Source organism: Phacochoerus africanus, chromosome 1, assembly GCF_016906955.1.
Source record: "Phacochoerus africanus isolate WHEZ1 chromosome 1, ROS_Pafr_v1, whole genome shotgun sequence".
NCBI lineage: Eukaryota > Metazoa > Chordata > Mammalia > Artiodactyla > Suidae > Phacochoerus > Phacochoerus africanus.
In genome coordinates this window covers 187,797,534-187,824,766 of record NC_062544.1, presented here as the reverse complement: position 1 = coordinate 187,824,766, position 27,233 = coordinate 187,797,534, and the positions used below count along the sequence as shown (strand labels likewise).

The window sequence follows — 27,233 nt, the reverse complement described above, 5'->3', positions numbered from 1 at the left end:
GAAGCCAGGTGATAAATCTAGGTTTGAATTTAGTTTTATTCCATTTATATTTCATCTACTCCCAAAGATAATTTTTGAGCAGTGCACAGTCCAAAATATCTATAATAGAACCCCTAAAACTATAGTTTAAAAGGAGTGGGAAAGGTACCGAAAAATCCCATTGTAGTAAAACAAGAACCATGTTATGAAGTGGGGTAGAGAAAGCTAAATTAGGAGTATAGATTAAATAGAGTCTCTGCAATTAAGCCTTCAACTTAGTATTGGATTTCCTAGGAGTCAAAGCCATGCATTGTATAATTATTATCTAATAAAGAGAAGCAGATCAGAAGAGAAGCAAAATGCTCCTCCTTCTAAACAAGGCATAATTTAGTGCAAGGATCTTTATATTTTAAATGTTGCATAAATACAAAGTCATTTAATAGAAGCAAATGTTTTATTTCAGTCATATTCTAGGTTCTGAGGATACAAAATAAATTAAAGTCTAGTGGGGGATATAAACAAGAAGAGAAAACTTTATATAATCCATTGTGAGAGGCTCAATGTTAGAGATGTGCCCTTGGCTCTATGGGGTGTATAATGTAATATTTCATAAATGCTGACTTGGTTTTGAAGTCATGGCTCCAAACTCTCAGTTCCTTATCACAGACAGTTTGCTAAGCCCCTACCCCAACTACTTCCCTTATCAGACCTTCCAGAGTTAAGATACACACATACCCAACGGTCAGAGGTTCCCAGAAAGCTGACATCCAGGGACGCCTCCTTCTTCCTTGGGGTTGTGGGATTATTCAAAGTACCTAATCCCCAGGAAGACTGTGAGTGTAGCCTTACCTCACCCCAGTTGCCATATATAAGCCATTTCCTATATGACCAGCTTGCTTGTTATCTAGTCTTGAATGTAACCCAGTGACTTCTACTCTTCTCTCATTTGAGGCCATAAGTAACAAAGGCTTCTTCCTGTCATCTATCTGAGTGTCTTTATGTTGTGTCCCACTATTGAAAAAAATCTTTCAATCTTATAAAACAGATGACAGATTTGAATTGTAGGTATGGTAGTAGATCTGGAAAGTCTTCTCAGAGGAGGTGATTCCAAACTTTGCCTTGAAAGATAGGAAAAGTTAGGTGAGGAGAGGTGGGGGGGCGGATAATACGAAAAGAAAGGGGAAAGGGTTAACTTGCAGTCAAACTTAAGAACAAACATGTGCAGAAGCAGGAGTGTTTAACAGGTGAAACACTAAGACAAAGGCGTAGAAAGGTGGAAACTTCCAGTACACTTAAGGAACTGCAAACTTTCGGTGTGTCTGAGCCTGGAGTATGAAGAACAGGATCAAAACATGGCAGATAAGAGAAATAACCAAGAGTCAGGCCCCAAAGCATTTTGTAAGGCATGGTAAGAATTTGGGGTTAATGTGAAAAGCTATGTAAAGAAAACAAAACATTTTAAGGATGGTAAAATAATTGTATAAGTTTACATTTTCAAGAGATGTCTCTGGTGGTAGTTTGGATAATTGATTGAAGGGGGCAAGTATGAAAGATGATACCAGTTAAGAGGCAATTACAATAAACCTTTCTGTAAGAAGCTAGGAGGGCTTGAATGAAAGCAGTCATAGTGGAGACAGCTTTGGGGGAATATTAAGGAGAAATTGCCCATTGGTCTTACTGGGGAATTTAATTCATGGAATCACAGTGAGGAGGAGTCATGAATGACTCCAGATGTATTAGACTAGCCTGGAGAATGGGTGACCTGAGCTGTCCTCACTACTCAGAGGAGAAGAAAGTTGGGGGTAGAGGGTAGAAAGGGAGATATAGTTAATTTCAGGTCCACTGGGTTTGCAGTGCTAGGGGACACCCTCAGTAAGGGCCTCAGATCCTCAGTAAGGGCCTCAGGCAGTCACTGGATCTCTGGGTCCAGGAACATGTAGTGATTTGATTTAATAATATTTACTTGGACATCATTCATTTCTAGCTAACTATAGTAGGTAAAGCTGTGCAAGTAGAAAAGATCACACAGGAGGGAGGGGAGTGGAGAAAGGGCCAAAGCCAGAACTCTAAAGATCATCAAAATTCTGGAGGTAGGGAGAGGAGAAAGAATATTTGAAAAAGATTAGGGAGTCGTCATAGAGAAGGAACCAAAAGACAGTTGTATCCTATTATCCAAGGAGTAGAGAACATCAGGAAACAAGGACAGGTCCTTACTTTCAAGATGTTAAGCAGACAGACTGAGAGTTCCCTTGCAGCTCAGCAGGTTAAGGGTCTGGCATTGTCACTGCTTTGGTCTGGGTCACTGCTGTGGTATGGGTTCCATCTGGCCTGAGAATTACTGCACGTGGTGGGTACAGCCAAAAAAAAAAAAAAAAAAGAGAGAGAGAGAGAGAGAGAGAGAATGACTAAAAAGCATTCCTTGAAACTATCAGTGGATAATGTCTAATACTCTAGCAAAACTAGTTTTAGGGAGGCAGTTTGTTTTAAGATAGTGAATCTTGCTCCTAACTTACTCTTTTTTCTTCTCTGTCATCAACCTCTTTCTCTCTATCTTAAAATAAAACTCCTCTCTAAAACCAGTTTTGCCAGAGTTATTCATAAGTCATCCACTGTTAATTTTAAGTAACACTTTTCAGTCTTTTTACTTAAATCTTAAAAGTAATGGCCTCTTCTTTCCTGATATTCTCTCCTCCATGGATTGTAGGACACAACTTTCCCTGGGTTCTCTTCCATTTCTATGATGACTCCATAAGCTCTTTCATTTAGTCCTTCCCTCTGCCACCTTCAAAATTTTGAGCAAGTTTCTGAGGAGAAGGCAGGATGAGATTAGCCTGAAATAATAGCAGAGCACTCTTTTCTCAGTGAAAAGCAAAAGTACATGGAGCTGAAAGTTAATAGCAAAGATTCTAGAAGGGGGTAAAAGTTGGGAAGGCCCTTAGCTGAAAATTTCTGTTTTTTCTGAGAAAATGAAAGACATGCAGTAATTAGATTTTGAAATCACTGAATTTTAAAAAATGTCTCTATGATTATTGCTGTTAGAAAATGCTAACTCTGAAATCATGTGGCTCTTTTCTTGTCAGCTGCTAGAAAATTATACTGGGTTACTAGATTTGGATTTAAGCTTTATGCTCATATCTAGTATTTGTAAGAACTTAATCCTTCTACTTCTTTTAGGTGGAGGCAGTACTATATTATGTTTAATGTCTTTTTGCACTTTGGACCCTGTGAAAATGCATAAGCTGCCTAAACCTTGCTGCCTCCAGTGCTTTCAGAAACAGGGAGATATAAATCTTCAATCCAGTGATAAATGAGAAAGAATATTTACCATATAGTGAAAATATAATTGTGAATATTGCTTTTAAACTCCAAAAGCATTAACTTCCTCCTCCAAAAAAAAAAAGTGAAACAGGGAGTTGTTAAAAAGAATCAGTGAATGTATGTTTGCTAAAATGCTAGTAACTGGAGTTCCCATTGTGGCTCAGAAGGAACTAATCTGAGTAGTCTTCATGAGGATGCAGGTTCTATCCCTGGCCTCACTCAGTGGGTTAAGGATCCGGGGTTGCTGTGAGCTGTGGTGTAGGTTGCAGACTCACTCAGATCTGGTGTTGCTGTGGCTGTGGTGTAGGCTGGCGGCTGCCACTCTGATTCAACCCCTAGCCTGGGAACCTCCATATGCAATGGGTGTGGCCTTAAAAAGACAAAATTTTTAAAAATTAAAAAAAATAAAATGCTAGTAACAAAGATGTCTAATGGAAGCCATCTGATGACTAAGTTTATAACTACAGTGTCTGACCCTCCATAACTTTATTTAGTCCTATGCTTACAGCCAATTGTAAGTATAGAACTGATATTAATAATATGAGCTAATTTTTATTGATTGCTTACTCTGCATCAGGCACTGCACTAAGAATTTCATCTATACTGGAACTTTTCCTCACTATCTCCTACCTACAGAGGAATGGAGTTATTATACAGTCAAGTGACGGCTCAAAGTCATACAGCTTGTATATAGGATAACTATATGGTACAGTTGATATTGTTACCCTGAAAACTGGGTGCATTTTCCCCCAAGATGTGCTGTTTCCAGATAAGTATTACTTTTCTCACAATCCTAAATCCTATTCTCTATTTTCATAAACAAATAATTTAAAGCTAAGCTCCTATACTTACAGTTGCACACAATTCAGAATCTCCCATTCTCAGTATCTCTGTGCATTGAATGGGTGTTCTAATTGAGGGAAAAGAGTGTAAGAGCAGATACATCATAATCATAAATTACTAGTTCAAGTCACCATTTACTGAACATTGACTATGAGTCAGGTTCTGCTTTAATCTCTTTATGTTTACTTTCATCTCACATGGGAGTATTCTGTAACACACTGTGAAATTATTTAGCAAATGCGAGCCAACAAAATTATTTGTGGTTAAAATTAGGGTTTTATTATTTGATACAATGCATATTATAAAAATCTTACTTTTAACATATTTTATAAATCTAAATAGAAAAAAAAAATCCTAGAGATTTTTCTGAAGGAAGGTCTGTGAAGATGCTTTCGACATAGAGAGAAAGAAGAAAAGAAAACAGGCAAGGAGGAAGACCATGGTGCTAACATTTCATCATTTTTGTTTGTTTTGTTTTAACCTTGGATACAGAAAGTAGAGTTTATCATACTCCTCAGTTCAAGGAAAATTCTTATCACTCCCCAGTCCTTAGGATATTCCTTGTTTTTTTGTTTTTCCTTTTTTGTGTGTTTTTGTCTTTTTCTAGGCTGTACCCATGGCATATGGAAGTTCCCAGGCTAGAGAACCAATTAGAGCTATAGCCGCCAGCCTGCACCAGAGCCACAGCAATGTGGGATCCAAGCCATATCTTTGACCTACACCACAGCTCACAGCAACGCCGGATCCTTAACCCACTGAGCAAAGCCAGGGATCCAACCCTCAACCTCATGGTTCCTAGTCAGATTCGTTAACCACTGAGCCACGACAGGAACTCTTGATCTTCCTTGTTTTATTTGTTCACTTTTTGCTCCCAAATCCACTCTCAGTCTCCCCGCTTCTCCATGGACAACCATTCAAATGTGTTAAATATATTTCTCTTTATATGGTTTGTGTTCTTAGCCAGGGCATAATATTGGTTTTTGTGAATTACTATCTTGATTTTAATAGCTATAGATACAGATAGAGAGGAAGAGAAAGAGATAAAGATGATATGAACTCTGAAGATAAGAGATGATGAAACTGGGCCAAATCACACAACTCTTATACAATGCAGTAGAACTCAGACCTCAGTCTGTCTCTATCTAAAATTGTCAGCCTTACCTTCCCATAGTCTAAAAACTGTAGAAAAACTATAGGAAAAAGGCTTTCTAAATGCATTCCCAAAATCCACTGTATTTGCAAAAAGGTTTTGAAATGGGTTAAGTGTCAACAAAATGGATGAAACCCTGGGAAGTTCATGATTTTTTTTTTCAAGGTCATGGATAGGAGAAGAAGAGGGCAGAGGGGATGTGTTCCTTAAATTCAACTTCTGGGAATTAAATTTATCACCTACCACATAAAAGTGATTAATATTGCGAGGGCGATGAATTTGATAATGACTGAGAGATGCCATCAACTTGACAAACTAAACAATTTTTTTAACCTGACATAGCCCTATTCATGACATCAGCTGTCATCTGAAATGAATTCTGTTTCTAATTGTCTTCATAAATAATGCAACTAATTGAAAGGTAGTTACAATGGAAGTCTTTAACTTCTTTCAACTCTAATTTGAGGGCAATCTCTCTTTGCATTACCTGGAAAGCATCTCCCACGCCTTTTATCAAATAAAATTTAGACATCACTGATCAGAACACTGAGATCAAAAACAAAATAACCCATTGTGTGAAGACAACCACATCTAATGGGTTTCTCAATCTTTTCTAAGTTTAGCATTATTTTAAAATCTGGAACTCATAAAAATCTGATGTAAGAAAATTTATTCAAGCTGAAATATTACTAAGAATATCTTTGTTTAATCAAGTTACCAGGTTGTACATCTACCCCTTCTTGTCACCTACTGTCTTTTTATTTAGAATTAAAATAAGACCTCTGATTCTGTCATTGCTGCGCACTTAATCACACAGAAAAATCTTTGGTTTATAGCTTCCAGGGAGCCTCCCTTCTTTCTTCCCTCCACCTCATTTAGTGAGAATAAAAAGGAACCAGTCAACAGAAACAGATCCTGACCACTTCCAGCAAGGAGAAATAGAGAATTCTTCTACTAAAGGTGAAAATAATTAAAATGTTGTTTATCCAAGGTTTCTCTTTGCAGACACCAGTGATTCCATTTGTTTATTTGTGAGTACAGATGTTAATAAACCTATGTGCCGAAGGCATGAAAGAGAGGTAAGGGAACTATGCAAGCATTAAAACTTTCAATGATTTCATTATTTTACTCCTTTGGGAAGGCCCATTCCAACAAATATAGCAGGGGAAAGACTGGATTACAAATGGAGATTCGAGCTGAACATGTTTCACAAAGTTATTAAGAATGGTAAGACAAGAAAAAATTTGTGAGGTACACCAAACTACAGCTAAAATCTTACAAGTTACTTAAAATGCAAATTATACAGCTAAATACAGAAAATTTGAGTAATATAATTATTTTGGTATCTAGCCCCTGGCTGTTAAAAAATACCCACTGGCAGTAGGAGTTTAGTCTACATTATCATGACTTAGATTTAGTAATATCTACAAAAGCCTGCTTCTCAACAATGAGAGAAAATCTCCAATTCAAAGCTATCAAAAGATATTTTGCCCAAGATCCAAAAGCTAGAAATACTGCAAGTGTGAGTTCTTCCCCAACAAGCAAATCCATCTGGGTGCAGTCAGTCCTTACATCTTTTTACATTCTGTTATAATAATAGCTAACATTTAACTAATACATGCCAGATATTGTATAGATAGTAACTTTTGTCTAAAACAAGAAGACCGAAATGAAGATCAATTAGAGAAGGGGGAATAAAGGAGAAGAGAGGGGAACATGAGTCTGCTTGGGCTGCTATAAAAAAGACTACAGCCTGAATGGCCTAATGAATTTATTTTCTCATTGGTCTGGAGGTTGGCGAATCACAGGTCAAGCTTTTCGTGGGGTTTGGTTCCTGGTGAGAGCTCTCTTCCTGGCTTCAGATGGCCACTTCCCAGCTAGATCCTGTATAGTGGAGAGAGCAAGCTCTCTGGTGTCTCTTCTTACACAGGCATTAATCCCACTGTGAGCATTTTCCACTCTCACAAGCTCATCTAAACCTAATTCTCGCCCAAAGACCCCATCTCCAAATACACTCACATTGGGGCTTGGGATTTCAACACGTGCATTTGGGAGGACATAGTTCAGTCCGTAGCAAGGAGAGAGGAAGATAATCGAAAGTCAGAGCCGGGTAACAAGAATCTAAGTGCAGGGAGGCAGCAGTCAAAGGTGAAAATTGTGCTGTCAGGAAGTCAAGAGGAACATTTAGAAAAATGAGTGGTTAATAGTGTCAGAGGCCATTGAGAAAGGCAAGGAAAAGACTCCTCTGAAAGCTGATAATTAGAAGGTCATCAGTGTCTTTCATTTGGTCTGAAGCCCAACTGCACACATATAAAACTATATGTTATAATATGTCATTAAGGCAACACTAAATTATACGGTATTAAAAGATAAAGAAGGAATGCTTTTGGCTGGGGGCAACCAGAGAAGGCTTAACGGGCCAACTGACATTGGACATGGCACATGGTAAATTGAGTTTTGACAAGTGGAGACTTGGGGCCAAGAGAGAATCTAGGGTTGAGTAAGGTAAAGTGTGGACATGGAAAAAGGCATAGCTGACTTGGAAAATTGAGAGTAGCCAGGTTTGTTGGATAGAAATGTAGAGGAGAGGTGATACATTTGCACTTATATGGTGATAATGTAAAGTGGATTTCTTTCATCAATAGCTATATGAAAACACATGATTTTAACCCTCAGCTCTATTTACTAAAATAGAATGTAAGGATTTCATTTATCAGTGCATTTATGATTTTTCTTGGTCTTCTTTACATTTTTCAGAAATAATTTTAAAGCATTTGATCAGAAGTGAAATTAGACAGATTTTCCTGAAAACTACTTTTCTTTAGAGTGAAAGCTACTTGATTTCTTTGGATCTCAGACTTCTTAGCTCTAAGATAGATTAGTCTGGATTACTCTTTGGAATCCTCCAAAATATGATTCTATGATATAGAAAATACTATTTAAAAAAAAAGGCACCAAAGTATAATTGTCGTTTCCATTAAAAACATTTAAGTTATGCACTCATTTTTATTAAACTGGATATAAAATTCTCACACTCTGTTTCTATGTAGGATTTTCTAAAGTCTAAGTTCTTTAAATACTTTTCAAATAAAATTAGTGCTCTCTAAAATAATTATTACACAAAATCCAATGGAGTTTAAATATACAGGCTAGCAGATGACTTGTAATGAATTAGTAATTTGGGGAACTCCAGAAAATTATAACACTTTGGAGATGCCATAACTTTAAGGTCACCTTGTCCAATTTCTACACTTAACACATGAGGAAACTGGCATGTAGAGAGATTGAGTGATTTGCTGAAAGCCATATTTTACCAACTTGAATTCCACCAGCTATTGTGCCTAACCCATGAATGAGATTCAGCAGTGGAGTAATAAGAACATTTTTGTCTTTAATGATTGCTAAACTCTAGTTTCCATTTTTAAGCTCTTGGTTTTCAAGTAAAGGGAATTTTTTTTTTTTTTTTTTTTTGCTTTTTAGGGCCACACCTGCAGCATATGGAGGCTCCTAGGCTAGGGGTTAAATCAGAGCTACACAGCAACGAGGTACCCAAGCCATATCCGAGGCCTACACCACAGCTCACAGCAATGCCGCCAGATCATTAACCCACTGAGAGAGGCCAGGGATCAAACCTGCATCCTCATGGATACTAGTCGGGTTCCTTACCACTGAGCCACAATGGGAACTCTGAGCAAAGGTAAGTTTAAAAGTATATAACTTACTTGGTAATATCTGTGTTAATGGAGACCACTGATAGCAAAGCAAATCTGGCTTGAATTTCATTTTGACTGCTTTCCTATGCTGCATCTATGCTCTCTACCAACCAGGTATAACACGGCTTAAGGACAAGTACCCAGACCCCTGGCCTGGAATCCCATTACAAAGGAAGCTGCAAGGAGAAGCAGTCACTGACCAGCTTTGCTTCAGACTGTATGACAGTATAGTGGGGTTGTATCATGGTATAACAGCATCACAAAATCCCCCCAGATATATACTTTTTAAAGCAGCACCTTCAAAAAGGCAAAAACATATGGGGGATATTTTGAAGTGTCATTGATGTCTTTAAGAATCTGATGAAAATTATAGGTCCTTGCCAACAGAAAATTGACATGTATTCTAAAAATTTGCAAACAAATTCAGGACTCACACTGAGGGTCACTAAGACAAAGATCCTCTGTTTTACTAGGATCACATTTTATCAGCAGTCCAGGCCACACTTTCTAGGGGGCCAGGTGGCCTGTGCACTGATGGCCAGATGTTGTAGCCCCTGCTTTTATACTACTTTGTGCAACTTGATCATTCTGACAGAGACTGACAAGTAACTGCTGGCCATATGTCACCACAAAGGCACAGCCCTTAGAGAGGGGATCCTTTCTTGAAATAAAGTCATCTTAAACTCTGTGCTTGGGGTATAAGAAGTTTACTGCAGCTGTGATTAAGAGAATGTGCAAAAGCACCAGAGGCTCTAATTCAAAAAGTCACACTAGTCTAGGCCTGTCACACTAGTCTAGGCCTGTCATACTAGCCTGTCACAAGATGGGCAGAATGGGGCAAATGAAGGGAAAAAAAGGTTAACAGGAAAGAATAAATGGAGACAATTAATTTCAGTACTCCAATGCAATGGAATCATAAAATTCCATAACTCCGCATTTTCTTCTGTTGACTCTGCTGTAGGTCACAATGGAGTCCTATTTACTACAATTTCCTGGTAAGTACTGTTCTGTTACCTCTTAGGAAAAAAAAAAATCTCAAAGGGAAAGTGATCTAACTTTCCCATTTTTAAAAAATCTAACCTTCCCCCACAAAATTATGCAAAACACAAACCAATGTAAGACTCAGTTTTCTACAGTAAACCCTTTCTTTCAAAACAAAAAAGCAAACAGTTCTTATCCTCAGGCTCACATTATTCATACAAAGTGTTTAAATTCTTGGTGAGCTCATCTTAGCAAGACTGCTGTAATTGTGTCAACTGAGATTCTTAAAACCATTCTTTGAAATCAAAGCTTCAGTGTATGCATGTGGGAGGAGCATGAAAATTTCCACAGAGGTCAATTGCACGGCTCTCAGTCAAACCCCTCTGTAGAATGGCATCCAAGGGCTTAAATGCTTAAAATGATTGTGTTCACAAAATCCATATTTCTTATTAGCTCAATTTGTTCCATACATAATATATATAATAACAAATACATGGACACTATGGCCATGGCATATTTATATCACCATGTGCAGATCTTCTTGTGCAGAATTTCATTATAGTGTACAAACTACATATATACACACACATACATATATAGTTATAATTTATGTCCATATATTTGTACAATAGGAACAGAAATACAAAAGACAAATGATAACATTCTTATCCAGGTCCAGTTTCAACGTGATGTCATTACAACAAAAATTGGAAAATTCAAGGGCAATGGTGGTTGGGAACAAGGAAAGAGCCTAATGATTTTAAGAAATAGCTAATAACTCTCAGAGTTTAGAAAATTAATTACACCTGAAAATAACTTAGTTGGTTACTAGAGTGTTTATTTAGCCTTATCACAAAAACTAGATATCATAAATTTATATAGTTTGCAAAATATTTTTATATCAGATACAAAAATTCCCCAGCTCAACCTTTACTGATAAATACCTCATCTGCATGTACTGGTAATGCTGTAAAATACTGTATAGAAGGTACAATATTTTAAAAGTTATTCTATTTTTTCCTGTGTACCTACTCAATTCAGGAAATTTGTAAAATTCAGAAACATATAAAGACTTAAAATGATAATCCTACCAGCCCAAACTGATATCTAGGAAAATTTTGATATACAATAAGTATATAGTAACCTCAGAGTTAACATGTGTAGCTTTAACTATCCTTGAACAACTCTAAACTCCTTGGTATAAAATCTGTCATAATTTTTGCTGTTAAAATCATGAGTCCAGTTCTGACTCTGGTTTGAAATGAATAAACATTGCAGCTAGTTTATCTACATTAGCAGCCCAGCCTCTTCTCTTCATTGTGGCTCTGTGCTGCCCTTATTGCATATAAGAAATAGTTAACTGGTTTTTACTTGACCGTGGATAGCAGAAAGTGTATGCTGTGGAAATAGTCCCCATATTTGGGGATTCAAGTTTTGCTTGTGAATGTTAATTTCTATAGTTCCCTCCCCATCTTTTTTTTTTTTGTCTTTGTATCTTTTAATAGCAAAATATCTTTTTTTAAATTATTATTCTAAGAGATAGAATTGTATTTGAAAACCATCAGCTTCTATAGATATTTTTACCACAGAAAAATCTTTTCTTCCTGCCCCTCCATGGGCAGGTCGATTTTTATTGAAAACGACTTCAAGCTGGTTCTAATATTTACTCACTTATGCAGGTGCGTTCGTCAGCATGGAGTCTGTATCCTGTATCACATTCACAGTGGAAGGTGCCCAGAGTGTTAATACAGCGCTGCTGGCAGCCTCCATTCACCACCGCACATTCATCGACATCTAGAGGAGGAAGACAGATGGCCAGGATTACAATGTCACTCCAATGTCAGCTTCAGAGAAGTGGCACAATATTTCTTTGATACACAGTATGTATTATATTGCACAAAGGCACCATCTCTGTTGCCACAAATCTTTGCCTGTTTGATCCATTTTACTCCACAGTATAAACAAGAAAATGTAGATAGAAATTTTATTGAGCTTTTTAAAGCTCAGCAATGTGGAGCATAGGGATTGTCTCACAATTTTCTATTCTTCACATCCTGATTAATTAGACAGATCTGAGATGTAGATATTTCCTTAGGGAAGGAAACCTGAATGGGAGAATTACAATGAGCTACTCTATCTGGAGCAGCACAACGAGTAGATAAGCACCTATTATTGGTCTGACGCTGCTAAATAATGTCAGTAATAGAGTTAAGACCTTGACTCTCCTTCTCATGTACTATGGTGGACATCAGGGCAGAGATAGATACATTCAAATAAAGCCACAGTCTGGAGTTCTTAAAAACACATCAATACATTTGCTCCACTGACTTGGCTTCTTCCTTTAATACTTTCTGAAATATTTAGCATGTTTATATAAAAAGTTACATTAATTTAGAAAAAATGAAAAGAGGTCAAGATTCTTGATCCCTATGTCTTAATGATCAGCCAAGGTGGTGTGAAATGAATATAATGTTCATCTCCCTTTGAAAGGAAAATTAGTTTCTCTTTTGAAACCTATACTTCCTTACACCCTATATATTCGTTACTTACAGATCTAAAATCACAATAAGAAGATATCCACAAATTTAGGAAAAGCTTTTCAGATAATCAGTAATTTAAGACCTCCTAAATTTTCTTGTTTGGAGAATCTGTTTTTTTGACATGTGTCAAAGAAAAATCAGGCAGTGAAGTCAAGACTTAGTATGGAAAAGCGCGGGTCTCATGCAGAGAATGTCCCTGACTTTCCACACTCCCAATGCCAGATACTTTGGCAAAGAATGTTGGGTATGAATACTCTTAATTAAAATAAGTTATCATACTAGATAATTAGCTTTACATAGAGTGAGATCTAATTCCACCGTGGAGGATCCTTACTCAAGAAGACATCAATATTGAGAAGGAACACCATTACGATGTCTTCTCATATGGCTTTTTCATTCATCATAATGAATGTTTGTACTATCGTAAAAATTAGGGCATCTGACATGAGGGAAGCAAAAGAGTTTTTTTTAATGTGGCTTTTTTCTATGAAAAAAATGAAGAATTTAAATCACAGAATTAGTACCACATTTATAAATTACTAGTTTATAATATTGGACACATTTTAAACAGTCTAGTATTTTTCTTCTAAAATTAGATCTTTGGGAATAATTTTTGATATTTTAAAAGGAATCTTATTTTAGAGATAAGAACTATGACTTTTCAAAGTATTAGAATTTTTATTAAATTTTGAGTTTGTGATAAACAAGCTGCTAAGTTTTTCCATATAAACTAATATCAAATCAAAATTCCCCATTTGTTACTAGTTCTTTGTTCAGGGCTTTAATATTTATGTTAGTTAAATTTTTATCTTTCTGGCTTCAGGGTATTACTCCACAGGGTCGAGATATAATTTTGAATATTAGTTCTGTCAACTCCTGAATTAGATATCCTTCCTGGGTTTTTTACTTTACACACACAAATAAAACTCTTAATTCCCAAGAGCCACACATTTTATCCACATAATAATCAACACATTATTTATCATCTTCAAAAATTATTATAACATACCATGCATATGTATTTAAATATATTAACATTGTCAGGAAGAGTGTACACAGAGAAAAAGATTACTTCTCAGGAAGGAAGGAAGGGAATCTAAACTGTGGAGCTAGAGTGTAGGATGTATGTGTGGAGGTTTTGGATAAGAGATTTCATCCATATCTATAATGTTCCAATTTTTTCACAAGAAAGTTACTCAGCTATGACTTGTGTATTAAGAGGTGATTTTAAAGAAAGAAGTATAGTAATGGGTATAATAAGACTCCTTCCCCTTGCCCTACTCAAAAAAAGCTTTAATAATTTTCTGACAAAAGAAACCAAGTTAGTGTAAAAGGGCAAAATCATTTGGTTCCTTCCAAAGATAAGAGTGGACATTGATTTTAAGGATGACTCTTCTTTCAGTATGTTTTAAGTGTGTTCATATTCTTAATCTACCCCAGAACTATAATTAAAGTACTATATATATTAGAAACACACCCACACACATTTTAACAAACAAAAGCAAACCCAGCTTCCTGTATTTTGAGTCAGTCTTGGGAAAATATCTCAGTGTTGAAATTTATTGGCCAGTCACCTTGGCTCTCTGAGACTCAGTTTCCTCACCTGTAGGATGGGATAATAATGATTGTTACATGTACTATGCTATGCTTTATGTTTTTCTTTTCTATTCATGCATAAGATTTTGGAATAGATTGCTAATGCTTGAGATTATATGTAGAATTAAACAGGTTAATTTTATTCTACTAAATGGAAAGCACATACAGAAGCCCTAAGCTGAATGGGAATTCAAGAAGGGAAAAATGCATTGGGGCTGCAGTGAAAAGGGGATCTTTGAGGTAAAAACTGAGAATTGAATGCATGGAGAAGAGAGTGGATAATCCAAAGATGCAATAGTTTAAATGTGGCACTATCTCAGATTCAGTATTTAGATCTGTCAGTTTGGAGAATAAGGTTTGCAAAAGAAAGTAAAGTTGCAAAACAAACCTAAAATTTTCTTTTAATTACTTTAGATAGCGAAGTGCTCCTCTTCCTGATTTACAATACAATACACTTCTGGGCAGGTTGAGACATAATAGGCTGTATTCACACAGTAGCTAAGCAAACTTATTAACACTTAAAAAATCAATCATTTATAGAGTGGTACCAAATACAAAGTAATTGGCTTGACTTTCTTATTTTTTGTCCTTTCAAAATATATTGGACTTGCTGATTATATGGGCATTGTGTAACTAACAATTCTCAAATCTGGCAGCACATTGGTGAGCATTTAGAAAGACCCAAGCCTTGGTCCTGCCCTTAAAAAGTCTAATTTAATTGGGGTAAGACCCAGGAATCAAACATTTTCAAAGCACCTTGAGTGATTCTAATGTGGAGACAGAGTTGAGATCCCCAGATGTAGTTAATGCTTTAATCACCTAGAGATCTTGTTATAAGGCAGATGAGGATCTACTGAGATCTGGGACAAGGGTCTATATTTTGCATTTCTAACAGCTCCAATTCTCAAGCTGATGGTCTGTGGCCCATATTGAGTAGTAAGAATGTAGATAGTCCTCTTTTCAAATATAAATATCACATGGATCACAAATGTCATGATTTGGCTCCACTTCTCAGCTGTTTGACCAGCAGACCAGTTCTGTCCAAATAGACAAATCAAAACTCTGACCAAAACAGTGTTGGTATATACATACATACATACATACATTTATATGTTAAATTATTTACCAAATACCTCTGAAAATAAACCATCAATATTTCTTACAATATCCCCTCGATAATAATAATTTAAGACAATTTTAGCATTATCTGTTATGAGCAATGACTTTAAACATGAAGGACACTTTAGTTTTTTTCTGATGGTATATCCCGATATAGGATAAAACTGGGTTAAATTGCCATGATATTAGACCCTCTTGCTGAAGCTGTCACAAGTGATTTTCTTTTCCATCAAGATTCTGCCCAACAGAGTTAAAAACCAGAAATGTCAATATTACATTAAAATGCTATTATCAGGTGTACTTCATGTGAAGAAACCATTTCTCCAAAATTTCTCTCAGTTATATCTTATGTTAGATGCTTACAGAAAACGCTGCCCTTAGAACTGGAGCTCGAGAACACTGTTGGGAATAACGATAAGGTGATCAGAATTTTTTCAGCATTATCACTGTGATATGGACCAAGGATTTGATGATTTTACACTGTAAAAAAATGTCAAGAAGAATCAACTGCTGCTATTTTTCCTTTTTACTGTCCTTTCTCTAAGTATTTCTACTGTATTTATTTGCAAAACTATCTCCCCAGACAATCACAGAATATAATAGCTTAAAAGAATTCACATTAATACCAACTGTATCTTGCACATAAAAGTTCCCCGAGACAGCAATGATCTGCTTTTGTTTCCAAACAATCAAGATTGTTTCATATAATTTTTCTTAGAGTGTGCAGCCAGAGTAAGATAAATTATTCTTGCATTTGCCTTTTAATATTCTGTCCTCAGAAACCTGTTGATTGGAAATAAGTATTCCCAGGTTGCTTTATGTTAAAGATTCCATCATAGATGCATTAGGTTTGGGGGAAATATTAAAGGGTGTGTTGAAGATTCCACTAGATTTCCACGTAGCTTTATTTTCATTCTGTACTAATCTACTACTTTCACTCTGATATGTTACAGCATATCAAAGCTGCTGACTTTTATAATTCCGTAGCTCCTGATTGAATGAATTCCTTAAGGTCAAGGATCCTGTGATATTAACCATTTTCTGGCATAGCATTGATACTCCAGGTTGTCCTATCAAAAAATGAATGAATGTGTGGTTTGAGAGCCCAAAACAGTCTTATTCCCTCATACTTTTCAATGAGATTTCTTAGAATTGGGCTCTGCTCCACTTGCCCTCTTTTCATCCCTGCAAGAGACTCCCAATGTTTGTTTTGGACGCTTTACACGTTGCTTAAAAAAATCCGGGGCACAGAATAATTTTTGTTTGCCAATGAACAAATTGAAACTGGGTCTAGAGTGACTATTCACTGGTTGCTAATTTGGGATTCATCTTTTTTTCTTTATCGCTAATTCTAAATAACCCTCAGGTTTTCCTTTGGGGAAAGATATCCCTGTCATTTTAGATTATGTGGGATTGATGCACACTACTGCTTTCTCAAATTTGAGGTGGACTCCACTTGGCATAAACCTGCCTCCATCTGCCACAGTGATAGGGCCAGGTAATGTCTTTATTACCATATGGCCTTCTTAGGAATGAATGAATTTCAGCTGTGAGCCAATCAGTATGAAGCTCAACATACAGGTTGGGAACCTGGGACACAGAGGCCCTCTTGCTCTGGAAATTTTAGTGTGTGTATATGAGCCATTATGCAGTAGACATTTTGCCCCCAGTAAAGAAAAAGTCAACAAATAGGACAGAGCTGAAGGACTCACAGAGAACAGGAGTTGGAGCCCTGATTGAACTCTGCCTGAAGTCCTCCCTACCTCTGATCTTCTCAGTTAAGTGATTAAATACACCATCTTTTTTACTGTTTAAGCATTTTAAGTCACATGATTCTATTGCTTGTAAAATAAATCATCCTAACTGATGCGTACAAACTGTAAATGAGTGTGCAGGAGGAGGTTACCAAGTGCAACTTTAACTCAGTACACACTTTTCAAAAAGATCTATTGTCCTCCAATCAGTGAAATGTTTTATTCTTTATTTCATCAAGGCTTAGGAAAAGTCATGCAGTTCTTCCTTATAGCATTATTAGAGAAATTATATTCCATAAAAATGCTAATAAATTTGGGAATATGTCACAATTTTGGTTCATTTTTATTATAAATATTAAGGGTTTATCAAACTGCCTGTGCAAAATTGTGGTACATCTGATAGTGTCTGAGGTTGAAGATGGCTTCTTGAGTGGTTTCCTCAAAATTACTCTGTGAGTGATCCTTCTGTTTTGCTCTGTGTAGAGTAAGGATTAAAGCAAAAAAAAAAAAAAAAAGAAAAAAGACTGCTAAAGATGTGGCTAGGGCCTAATCATGGAGGGCCTTTCCTGCCATACTAAGCAATCATGGCTTTACTTTATGGGCCATGGGGACCAGCAGGGTGAAGAACAGATTAGGGAAGTGGGAGACTGAAAGCAGAGAGACCAAGTAATAACAACTGCCAAAATCCAGATGAAAGCTGATAAGGACTTGACCTAAGCTAGTAGCAGTGGAAAAAAGAGATGTGGACACATATAAAAGAGTTTAAGAAGAGAAAATAAAAATGACTTGGTTATTAACTGGATGTGATGGAGAAGAAAGAGTCAAGGTCAGTTGACTTGAGCAATTGGATGGATGGTTATGGCATCCACAGGAACAGCACAGAAGGAGGAACATTTGACACTAGAAAAATAGTTTAGTTTTGGTCATCATGACTTGATGGGCAAGTGACATGAAATTTTAGGGATATATACATAACAGTCAACTGAGTATGTGGACTAAAATCAACAGAAAAACATGGGCAGATTTTTCAGATACCATCCACAAACTTAGGAGTCATCCTTGATACTTTCCTCTCCGTCACCCATATTTGACCTAATATCAAATTTTACTATATCTAAATAATCATCTGAAACATCTCAAGTCTGTCCATTTCTCATGTCCACTGACACCACTCAAACCCAAGCTAAAGCTCCCTTCACATCCACCATTGGGTCCTCCAATGTCTTCATGATATACCACAGTGATATTTCAAATATAAAAATTTGATCCTGTCACATACTTCCTCACTTGTCTCAGTTTTCTTTTTTTCTTTTTTCTTTTTCTTCTTTTTTGGGCCACACCTATAGCATATGGAAGTTCTCAGGCTAAGTACATCAGAGCTGTAGCCGATGATCTACACCACAGCCACAGCAATGGGGGATCTGACCCACATCTGTGACCTACACCCCAGCTGGTAGCAACCCACTGAACAAGGACAGGGATCGAACCTGCATCCCCATGGATACTAGTCAGATTCATTTCCACTGCACCACAATAGGAACTCCTTGGCTCAGTTTTATACACTTCCACCCTTCCCTTTTCTCTTAGGATTAAACTAATCACCAACCTGGTCTGCAGGCCCCTGCATGGTCTGGTCTCTGCTTCCTTCTCTAACTGTATCTCGCTATTCTTTCCCCTTACTGTATTTTAGCAACCTTCTTTAAGTCCCCTAAATGCTTTGTACTCCCTATTTCCTCCTCTTCTCCTTTACCTAGTATCTTTGCATCCTGTTTCTATCCACCCAAGAACCACACTGTCTCAGGGAAGCCTTCATTTTTCCTTTACCCTAGATCCAATTTATATGCCATACTTTCTTAGGACTCTCTTCCTTTCCTTTGGAGTCATTAACTCATCAATAGCTGTGGAGTCATATGTGTGACATCTGCATTCTCTATTTTATTTGATATCTGTATTCTCTCTCAAAAAGTAAGTCCCATAAGAGCAGGAATCATATGGGTTTTATTCACAGTAGCTATCCCAGCATTGGGCACATAGAAAGTGTTCTAAAAATATCTATTAAAAAGTAAATGACAAGGAGATCCTACTGAATAGCATTGAGAACTTTGTCTAGATACTCATGTTGCAACAGAAGAAAGGCTGGGGGAAAATGTAATTGTAATGTATACATGTAAGGATAACCCGACCCCCTTGCTGTACAGGGGGAAAATAAAAAAAAAAAGTAAATGAAAAGGTAAAGAGTATTGGGTATCCCAATATAGATAGTAATTCAAGGCATAATGATGGGTAAATACTGTTAAGTGAAGAAGGCAGATAAAGAAGAGAAAGGAGGTAAACAGAGGACCCTGAGGAATATCAACATTGAAGATAGGCTGAGACAGAATACACAGATCTGACCAAGAAGGCCATGCAGAAAAATAGGAGGAAAATTGAGTCTGGCATCATGGAAGCCAGCGGTGGGGGAGTTTCAAGAAGGAAAAAGTGGTCAGCACAGGAACTAGAAAGTTTATACCGGATTTAGAAAAAGAATTTCACTGATGACAATGATGAGGCAGAGGATGCTAACAATAACAGTCCACCTGATGATTACTGAACACGAAAAATGTGCCAGGTGGTGCTCTAAACTCTTCATGTATAATAGCGGCATTAATATTCACATCAGCCCTATGAAGTGTATACTGCTATTACTCCTACCTACAAAGGAAGAAACTGGGATAAAGAAAGCTGTTTCAAAAGAGGAGCTGAGATTGATCCTAGATTGCCATTTACTGGGCTAAGGAAAAGCAGGAGACAAAGAAAGGAAGATAGAGAGTTAAGACACATACTGTGATCAGTTTAACTATTAAGAAAAAGGAAGATATAGTTGGACAGGAGAGGGAGAAGGAGAGGGTTTTTAAGGTGGATCAGACTTGCAGTAGATTAAATATTGATGGGAAGGGACCATCTGACTTAAAGATGCAAAAGAGAGGAGTCATTTTAAAATTACTGAGAACCTCAAATCTTATGAGTACATTCCAAGAGAAAGTATATGCTGGTAGAAACAATCCACTATGGACCCTGAGAATCCTTACATATTTTATGCCTGATTACTCTTTACCCAAGCCATTTTTGAGGGCTGTGTTTGCACAGAGAGATAAGCTAACATCTCCCTTGAGAAAATGAACAGGATTTTTTCCACTAAATCTAAAAGTGGTGGGTACCCTAAGCTCAGTATTTCCCTTGTATAATGCAACCAATTGCATGTGTAGGCATCCATAATAGGTCCTTTGTGTCACTGCTATGGGATTTGAGGGACATGGGGATTTGACACAAACAAATGATGCTCGGGCTACTGCTTTTGCCAGGAGTAATAAAGTCCTTTGATTCTGGCTCAGGGGTCTTATGTCTTCTGTCAGCATCTATGAAACAGTTGCAGGCTAACTGGTTAGTGTAAAATTCAGGTAGAATCTAAGACCCTGCACTGTTCTTGATAGCACCCAGAACAGAAATCACGTACATGATCATATGCTACTCTGGGTTAGAGAGAACATGTTCCTTACAGAGTGGAAAGATTTGAAGATCCACAGAGATGTTCTTGTTTTCTCCTTATTTCACTTATGCCTGTTGATTGCACATAACCTTGGAATTATTAATAAAGCAAAATACTGGATAGATCGCTAATCTTCCTGGGCCTGATTTTACAAGCTGATCATTTGTGTTAGCTAAGGAAGGAAGAAGGAAAAGATGCCATACTTGAGTGCCTTCATGAGGTTTAAAAGAACAGTGAGAATTCAAACACCAACCCAGGAAGCCGACAATTTTACCATATTGTTAGCTCCTTGAGGGCGGAGAATGTATGTGTTTTGCTTATCACTGTGTATCCAGTACTTAAGTCAGTGCCTGGCCCATAGTATGCACAATAAATATTTGTTGAAAAAGTGAAAAAATGAATAGATGAGTAACAGAGAGATTAATCTGCAGAGGAAGAGAGCTCAGCAAAAGAGACTGCGAAAGAGGTGTGGAAATAGGTGGAGAGGAGCAGACAGTGTAGAATCTTAGTACCCAAGGAGGAGAGTCTTTTTAAAAGGGAATGAACAAAAAAATCAATTCTGCTGTAAATTAAATAATATGAGGACTGAAAACAATCAGGCAGATTTGGAAATTATAAAGTCTTTCTTCTATAGTGCAGGATGTGGACAGCAAGTTAACCTTCATGGATGACTATTTCTTTTTTAAAAAGTTCCAAGCCCAGAATAACCTGTTCTTTCTCCTTATTGAAAATTGAGCTTTCAAGGCCATGCTTTCTTGGATCTATTATATTGCTGCTTCATCTATAACATGACCCAATATCATCCCGGAAGACCACAGTGTGATAAGGCTCTGGTATATTGTGATACAATATTGTCATCACAGTCTCTCTACATGAGGGAACAGCAAGCAATGAAAATAAAGCATGTACACAGAGCCTACTACAAACATCAGTTTGGCATATACTTAATGTTATGCAAAAGTTCTTTTGTACTTTTATAGCATCAGCCACAAATGGCAAAGGAAGGTGAGGGAGCAAGTAAAACCGAGCTGAACAAAAATTTGTCTAGCTTATTTTGCTTAGCTACTTTTCTTTACATCTAGTTCAACTCAAAGTCCAAACGTATTGGTTCTCTTCCAGTTTTCAAGAAAGAGCTAAACCCTCTGTAGGCTGAGAGTTAAGGATACTACTTCCAGGAGTAGAGAAGGCATTCACCCTGGGCATTCTGTCAGAGAAACAGAAACCTTTAGTTGAATTCACAGCTCACTCCCTAGGACAGTGAATGGTACAGTCCTCTGAGAGATTTTAATCTTTCTCCCCTTTTCCTTTAGGTCTAACATAATGCTTACATTTAGATGGTGCTAGGTAAGTGTTTCCCAAATGAGTGGTAAATGGAGACACATCCAGAGGTGGAGAAGAGGGGCCATAGGAGAGGGGAGGACAAACACAGGGCTTAGAAATCAGAGGCAGGTAATAAATAATGATAGGCTGACTGCCTGCTTGATTGAGATAACTGGGTTGATCTAGACATTATTCAAAGACCTCTGAATACCTAACTTTAAGGCCTCAAATGGGACAAGGGTCATTTGGATCTCTGGATACTAGAGAGATCACTGCTTGAAAGGTGACCCTTCCCCAGGTATTGAGAATACAGGTCAGAATACACACTAGGTTCTGCTGTAGACAGATAGAGAGATAGATAGACAAACAGACAGAGAGACAGATAGATAGATGTGTTATAAATAATAAATAGGGAACATTTCCTTTCCCAGTAATTATATGAGTGAATGGGAAAACATTCCTGGGAAAGTGAAGTAAGGCAAGCTATTCCCCTTTTACCATGACTTTTGATTAGCATTATTGCCACACATCAGATTCAAGGAAAGAGTAAAATCTCTTAGTGGTACTGAGAGAAGAAGAGACACACCAATTGGGGGAGCCAGCAGAGAAACTAGGACAGGGGCTGATATGTGGCCTTGGACAGCTTCAGGTCATGGGCAACTTGGGGATCAGAGTGAGCATCCAGGAGCTGGGAATTAAGACTCAGAAAAGGAGCTCAGACACCAGCTTCTCTTCTTTCTATTACTTCTGATTAAACCTAACTCCTTTTAGTTGACTTCTTTTCTATAACCCCACCTCAAAGGTCACATTGACAGAAGGGAACTAGCCATTTTTAATGTTTTTTATAACATCTAGAAACCTCACAATTCATACCCTGAATAGGAGTTTCACAGAAAATGTAAATAACAAATTGATATTATGACTTTGGGGGGTTCTAATAATGATTTTATCTACACAAAACATTTTTATCTCCTCTTTTACCTAATTACAGAGCTCCTTTCTGTGGGTTGGGGCAGAATTAGGCTGTCACCACCCCTCTGTCCCATGACCATCATCTAACAATAGGGTGGGCACAGCACCCCAGCTGAGACAACCTGAAAATTCGGTCTTCTTAACCCTGTGGTTAGATCAAGGAAGGTCATGTGATCCAGATGAACCAGAACCCCACCATGAACTTTTGCTCAAGCTACATACTAGGAAAGAAGCATTAACTTTTCTGTATGATGCTTTAAGTTACTCTTTATATGACAAAAGCTTAAGTTTGCTTTATATTTTTGTGAATATAGTTAAATTGTGTGCTACTTCTAATGTCAACTTTATTTTCTTTCCTAGTAAAAAAATTATTAAAATGCTAGGAATAACTTATTTATCCAATTGTAGAAATTGTAAAGACTTTCAAAGATAAACTAATCCCAACTCTTACACACAGTAGGAGTCCCTTCTTTAACATTTTTAGCAAATGGCTATCTATACTCTGATTAAACACTTCCAACTACAGAGAGTTCACTGGCTTATCCTTTTCTATATCTTCCCCCTCCTATTTCTTCTCCTCGCCTTTGTTTTTTTCTATTTATGTAACACCTCCACATACAAAACAGCTGGTAGGAAAAATATACATATACTTTTTTCATCAGAGAACATTATTTTAAAACATAAAAAATATTATAAACACAGTAGTACAAATAAAATAATGCAGCATTTTGCTACTTTCTTTAGCAAAATTAGTACCTTTCTTTAATTTGCACTTTATTGTTCTCAAGAATGAGAATTTTATGTGTTTATAAATTGTACTTTTTTTGGAAAATATCTGTTTATTTTTTTCACCCATTACTAAATTACATATTCCCTGTTCTTTCTCTGTGTCTTTCCTTGTCTGATGTTTACCAAAACAGGACAACTTATCATAAAGTAATACTAACTGTTATACACTAAAAACAAATCTTTTTTTTTTCCTCTTTGCCAGCAGCTTTCAACCAAATTTCCAAGAGAGATCAATTTAATTTAAAGTGCACCTCTAGACTATCCAGGATTTAAGCATTTAATTAGAAATCCATTAAAATAATTGTATTCCCTTTTAACGTAGTCATTTAACCTGTAGTTAAATGCAACTTCTATTATTATAAAATAGCTCATATATAATCTGATGTTATATTGCTTAAAATTATCTCTGAAACATTAGCACTTGTAAATTAAGTAAAAATGTGCTGAATTTAAAACCTGAAGTTCCTGTTCACAAAAATTGGGGCACTGATTATATTTAAAAGCCCCAACTGGAACAAAACAATATCCCTTCTCTCCTTTCTTTCTTTAATCACAGTCAAATAAGCTGGAACCAGGTGAGTGTAATTTAGGGATCGGCCTTCTTAATGTTTAAGAATCATCTAAAAAGGTTGATTCCCCCCCCCCCGAATTTATTTCCTAGGGAACTACCTATTGATGATTTAATATATTGTGTATGTTCAATGAGAAAAATTAAACATAAAAATAAAACTTATGTAGTCCATGACTTGTCTTCTTCTAGAACAAAACTTTGAACCTTTTCAGTTTTTGAATGTTTCAATACCATAGGACCTAGACTATCTCTCATTCTCACTCCAACCTTTCATTTATTTATAAACCCACTTCCCTTGACTACTTTCCACTCCTTTCACTGTGGCTCCAGCCCCTTACCTAACAATTCTTCACTTCCTAGAGACTTCCCATACTCTTCACCACCCAGCCAGGATCTCATGCTTTTCCCCACTGGCTCCAGAATCCTTTCCGCCATCCCATCTCATATCTATTATGCCAGTTCTAAATGAAAACAACCATCCATGAGGGGACAACTTACCTATTAGGCTCGATGCCTAGGACCCATAACACTTTAGAGGCCCACATAAATGTTTTATCATGGTAAACTCTTTAGTTGAAGAAAATATTTTACTATAGAATATTTATATCATTGCAAGCATAAAAAACATACATTAAAGTTTTTTGGGTTTTGTTTTGTTTTATGACTGAAAGGGCCTTGGGTCTATGAAAATCATAACATGGCTCTATCATCTGTGTACTCTGCTTTTCCTCCAAGGCAACCACCAAGGATAGCATAACTGAAGGAACTCTCACAACCATCTCAGATCATGTTAATGCCCTATTGAATTCTACAGTGAATATTTGAAGCTTTTTATATGACACACACACATGCATACACACCCAACACACACACACACACACCCAAAAGCAGCTTCATGGGCATGCAACAAGTATAATGGCAAAGGGTGTTGGGCTCAGAAGGGCCCAGTGTTTAGGGTTTAATGTTCTATGACCACCATCTTGAAATATATAATACTATCATCTTGGTGTTTGTGTTTTGTAGGTGAAGTCAAAGGGGGCAATGGGATATGACCCAAGGACTTGGAACCTCAACTCATGCACCTTTCCATCTTCTACCAACTCACTTCTCTCTAGAATGGTTCTGCCAGGCTGCCCAATATTTCTTTCCCCACCTGAACCCAGTGACCATTGGTATTCTCTGCTGCCCTCAACCCCTCTACAAGAGCCTGAGTATGAGTTGGTAGAGGGTTAGGGTTGATGAACAGTCTCCATGACATTTTGGCAGTTTACAGCAGCAACTGGCCACCCTCAATGGTTAGCAGCAACAGAGCACATTTGGAGGGTGAGCTGCAGGGGTGAACCTCCACCTGGCCCTGATCCAGTACTAAGCACATTCAAGCACAGAGAAAGCTTGAGGTTTGCCCATGCATTGTGGGGAGGGGTGTAGGCTGGAAGGAATGAGAGATTGGCTTTCTGACCCCCACTGTGTAGGTTCTCAGGCACATACATGCTGAGCTAAATTGCAGGAGCACAGGCCAGTGTGAATATCTGTTCTTCTCCCAGTATCCCATAGTGAGGAGCATACTAGCAAATAAAACACCATGATAAGACAAGAGAAAGACCATTAAAAAACAAAAGTCTCCTATTTTAGTGCCTATGATAGCTGTTTTTCTTTTTGAACAAAAACCATATATTTTCATTTTTGCACTGGACCGTGGGACCCATGAGAGGCACCCTGCACACACTTCTCATGTTCCAAGAGCTGCTCCCCTTTGATCTTACTATGAACCCTGAGCTCATTGATGAGAACCCCTTTGACTTGCCTCTGTCTATCACAAAATGCCTCATGTTTCCCCTTACTTTCCTCTTCTTTTCATGGGTAATAAAGTCAATTTTTCCACATGATGCCCTCAATCTGATTTCATTTCCATCTTTCGGGTTTTATAAAACCAGTTACTCCCTTGAGCTTCATTCTTCCTTTCTCCCGTGTCATTGGTTATTTTTTCCTCTGTCTTCCGTTTTCCAACCCTTCTCTTTACCATTCTGCTATTACTCCAAATCCAAAAGCCAGTGGTCCAAGAATTACTGTCTCTGCTTCCTTGACATCCTCTGGAAGTTTAGCCACCTCAGTCATCACACTGCTGTAACTTTCTGATCAAGTGTTACAGGAGACTGCCTAATAGTCATGGACCTTTCTATAGATGTCAATAGTGCCAACAAACTTCCCCTTGGTTCTCTCTCCCACTTTGGATTTTCTCTCCTGGCACTTCCATGATTCTCTCTCACTTTCCTGGCCACTTCTTTCAACTACTGGCCACTTTCTATCACCAAATGGAGATTTAACAGAATACCCAGTAAAGACCTTAACATATCTGAAGTTGGAATATTCCATTTTCTGTGCCCATAAGCAATGCATGCTTTCTAGAGTAGAGACTGGAATTCTCCATTGGAACTAATGTGGAACTAATGTTGCCTTTTTCCTAATTTCTTTGGTCTATGTACTCTTTTATTTAAGAAACCTTTCAAGAACCACAAAATCAATGAGGTAAATCGAATACAGATCCTTTTGACCAAGACATGAAATGTTCAGTTTAGCCATGTAACCTAGATGCGTTGGCAGAACTGTACTTCTGCTGTAACTTCAAAAAATCATAAGTTAAGTACTTTGGCCAAAGTCTGACAGCATCTAAATGTCAAGCCAGGATTCAAACCCATAGTTTCTGATGCTAAATCTAGTGTTCTTTCTCCTTCATACCAAGCTGCTTACAACCATTTTCATGTGGTCTAAATTAAATGACCCTTGGCATTTAGTGAAATATATTGGACACAGTAGATAGCCTAAGAAAGATTTATTAATAAATAATAATACACAGGAATTTAAACTGAAGTACTTGCATTGGAACAAGATAACTTGCTTAACATAAAAGAGATGCAATAAACAATTTATTTACCAAGAGACATAGCTCCAATCCAGAAGAGTCAGCAATACCAAGAATATAGTTGAAAATGTTAGAAATATTCCAACAGATATCACAGAAGGATCTTAAATTTAAGTCATTCACTTTAGAGTAGGTCTGATTT

General features: G+C 37.2%; 1 protein-coding gene across 1 annotated transcript in view; it reads right to left on the bottom strand.

Annotated features, from left to right (window-relative positions):
- Nucleotides 1–27,233, bottom strand: part of LOC125110881 (multiple epidermal growth factor-like domains protein 6) — a 587,667-nt gene that overhangs the window by 140,517 nt on the left and 419,917 nt on the right. Inside the window, exon 7 of the mRNA XM_047752542.1 lies at nucleotides 11,656–11,778. Within this exon, the coding sequence (XP_047608498.1) occupies nucleotides 11,656–11,778 (123 nt within the window). The remainder of the gene's footprint in view (nucleotides 1–11,655; nucleotides 11,779–27,233) is intronic.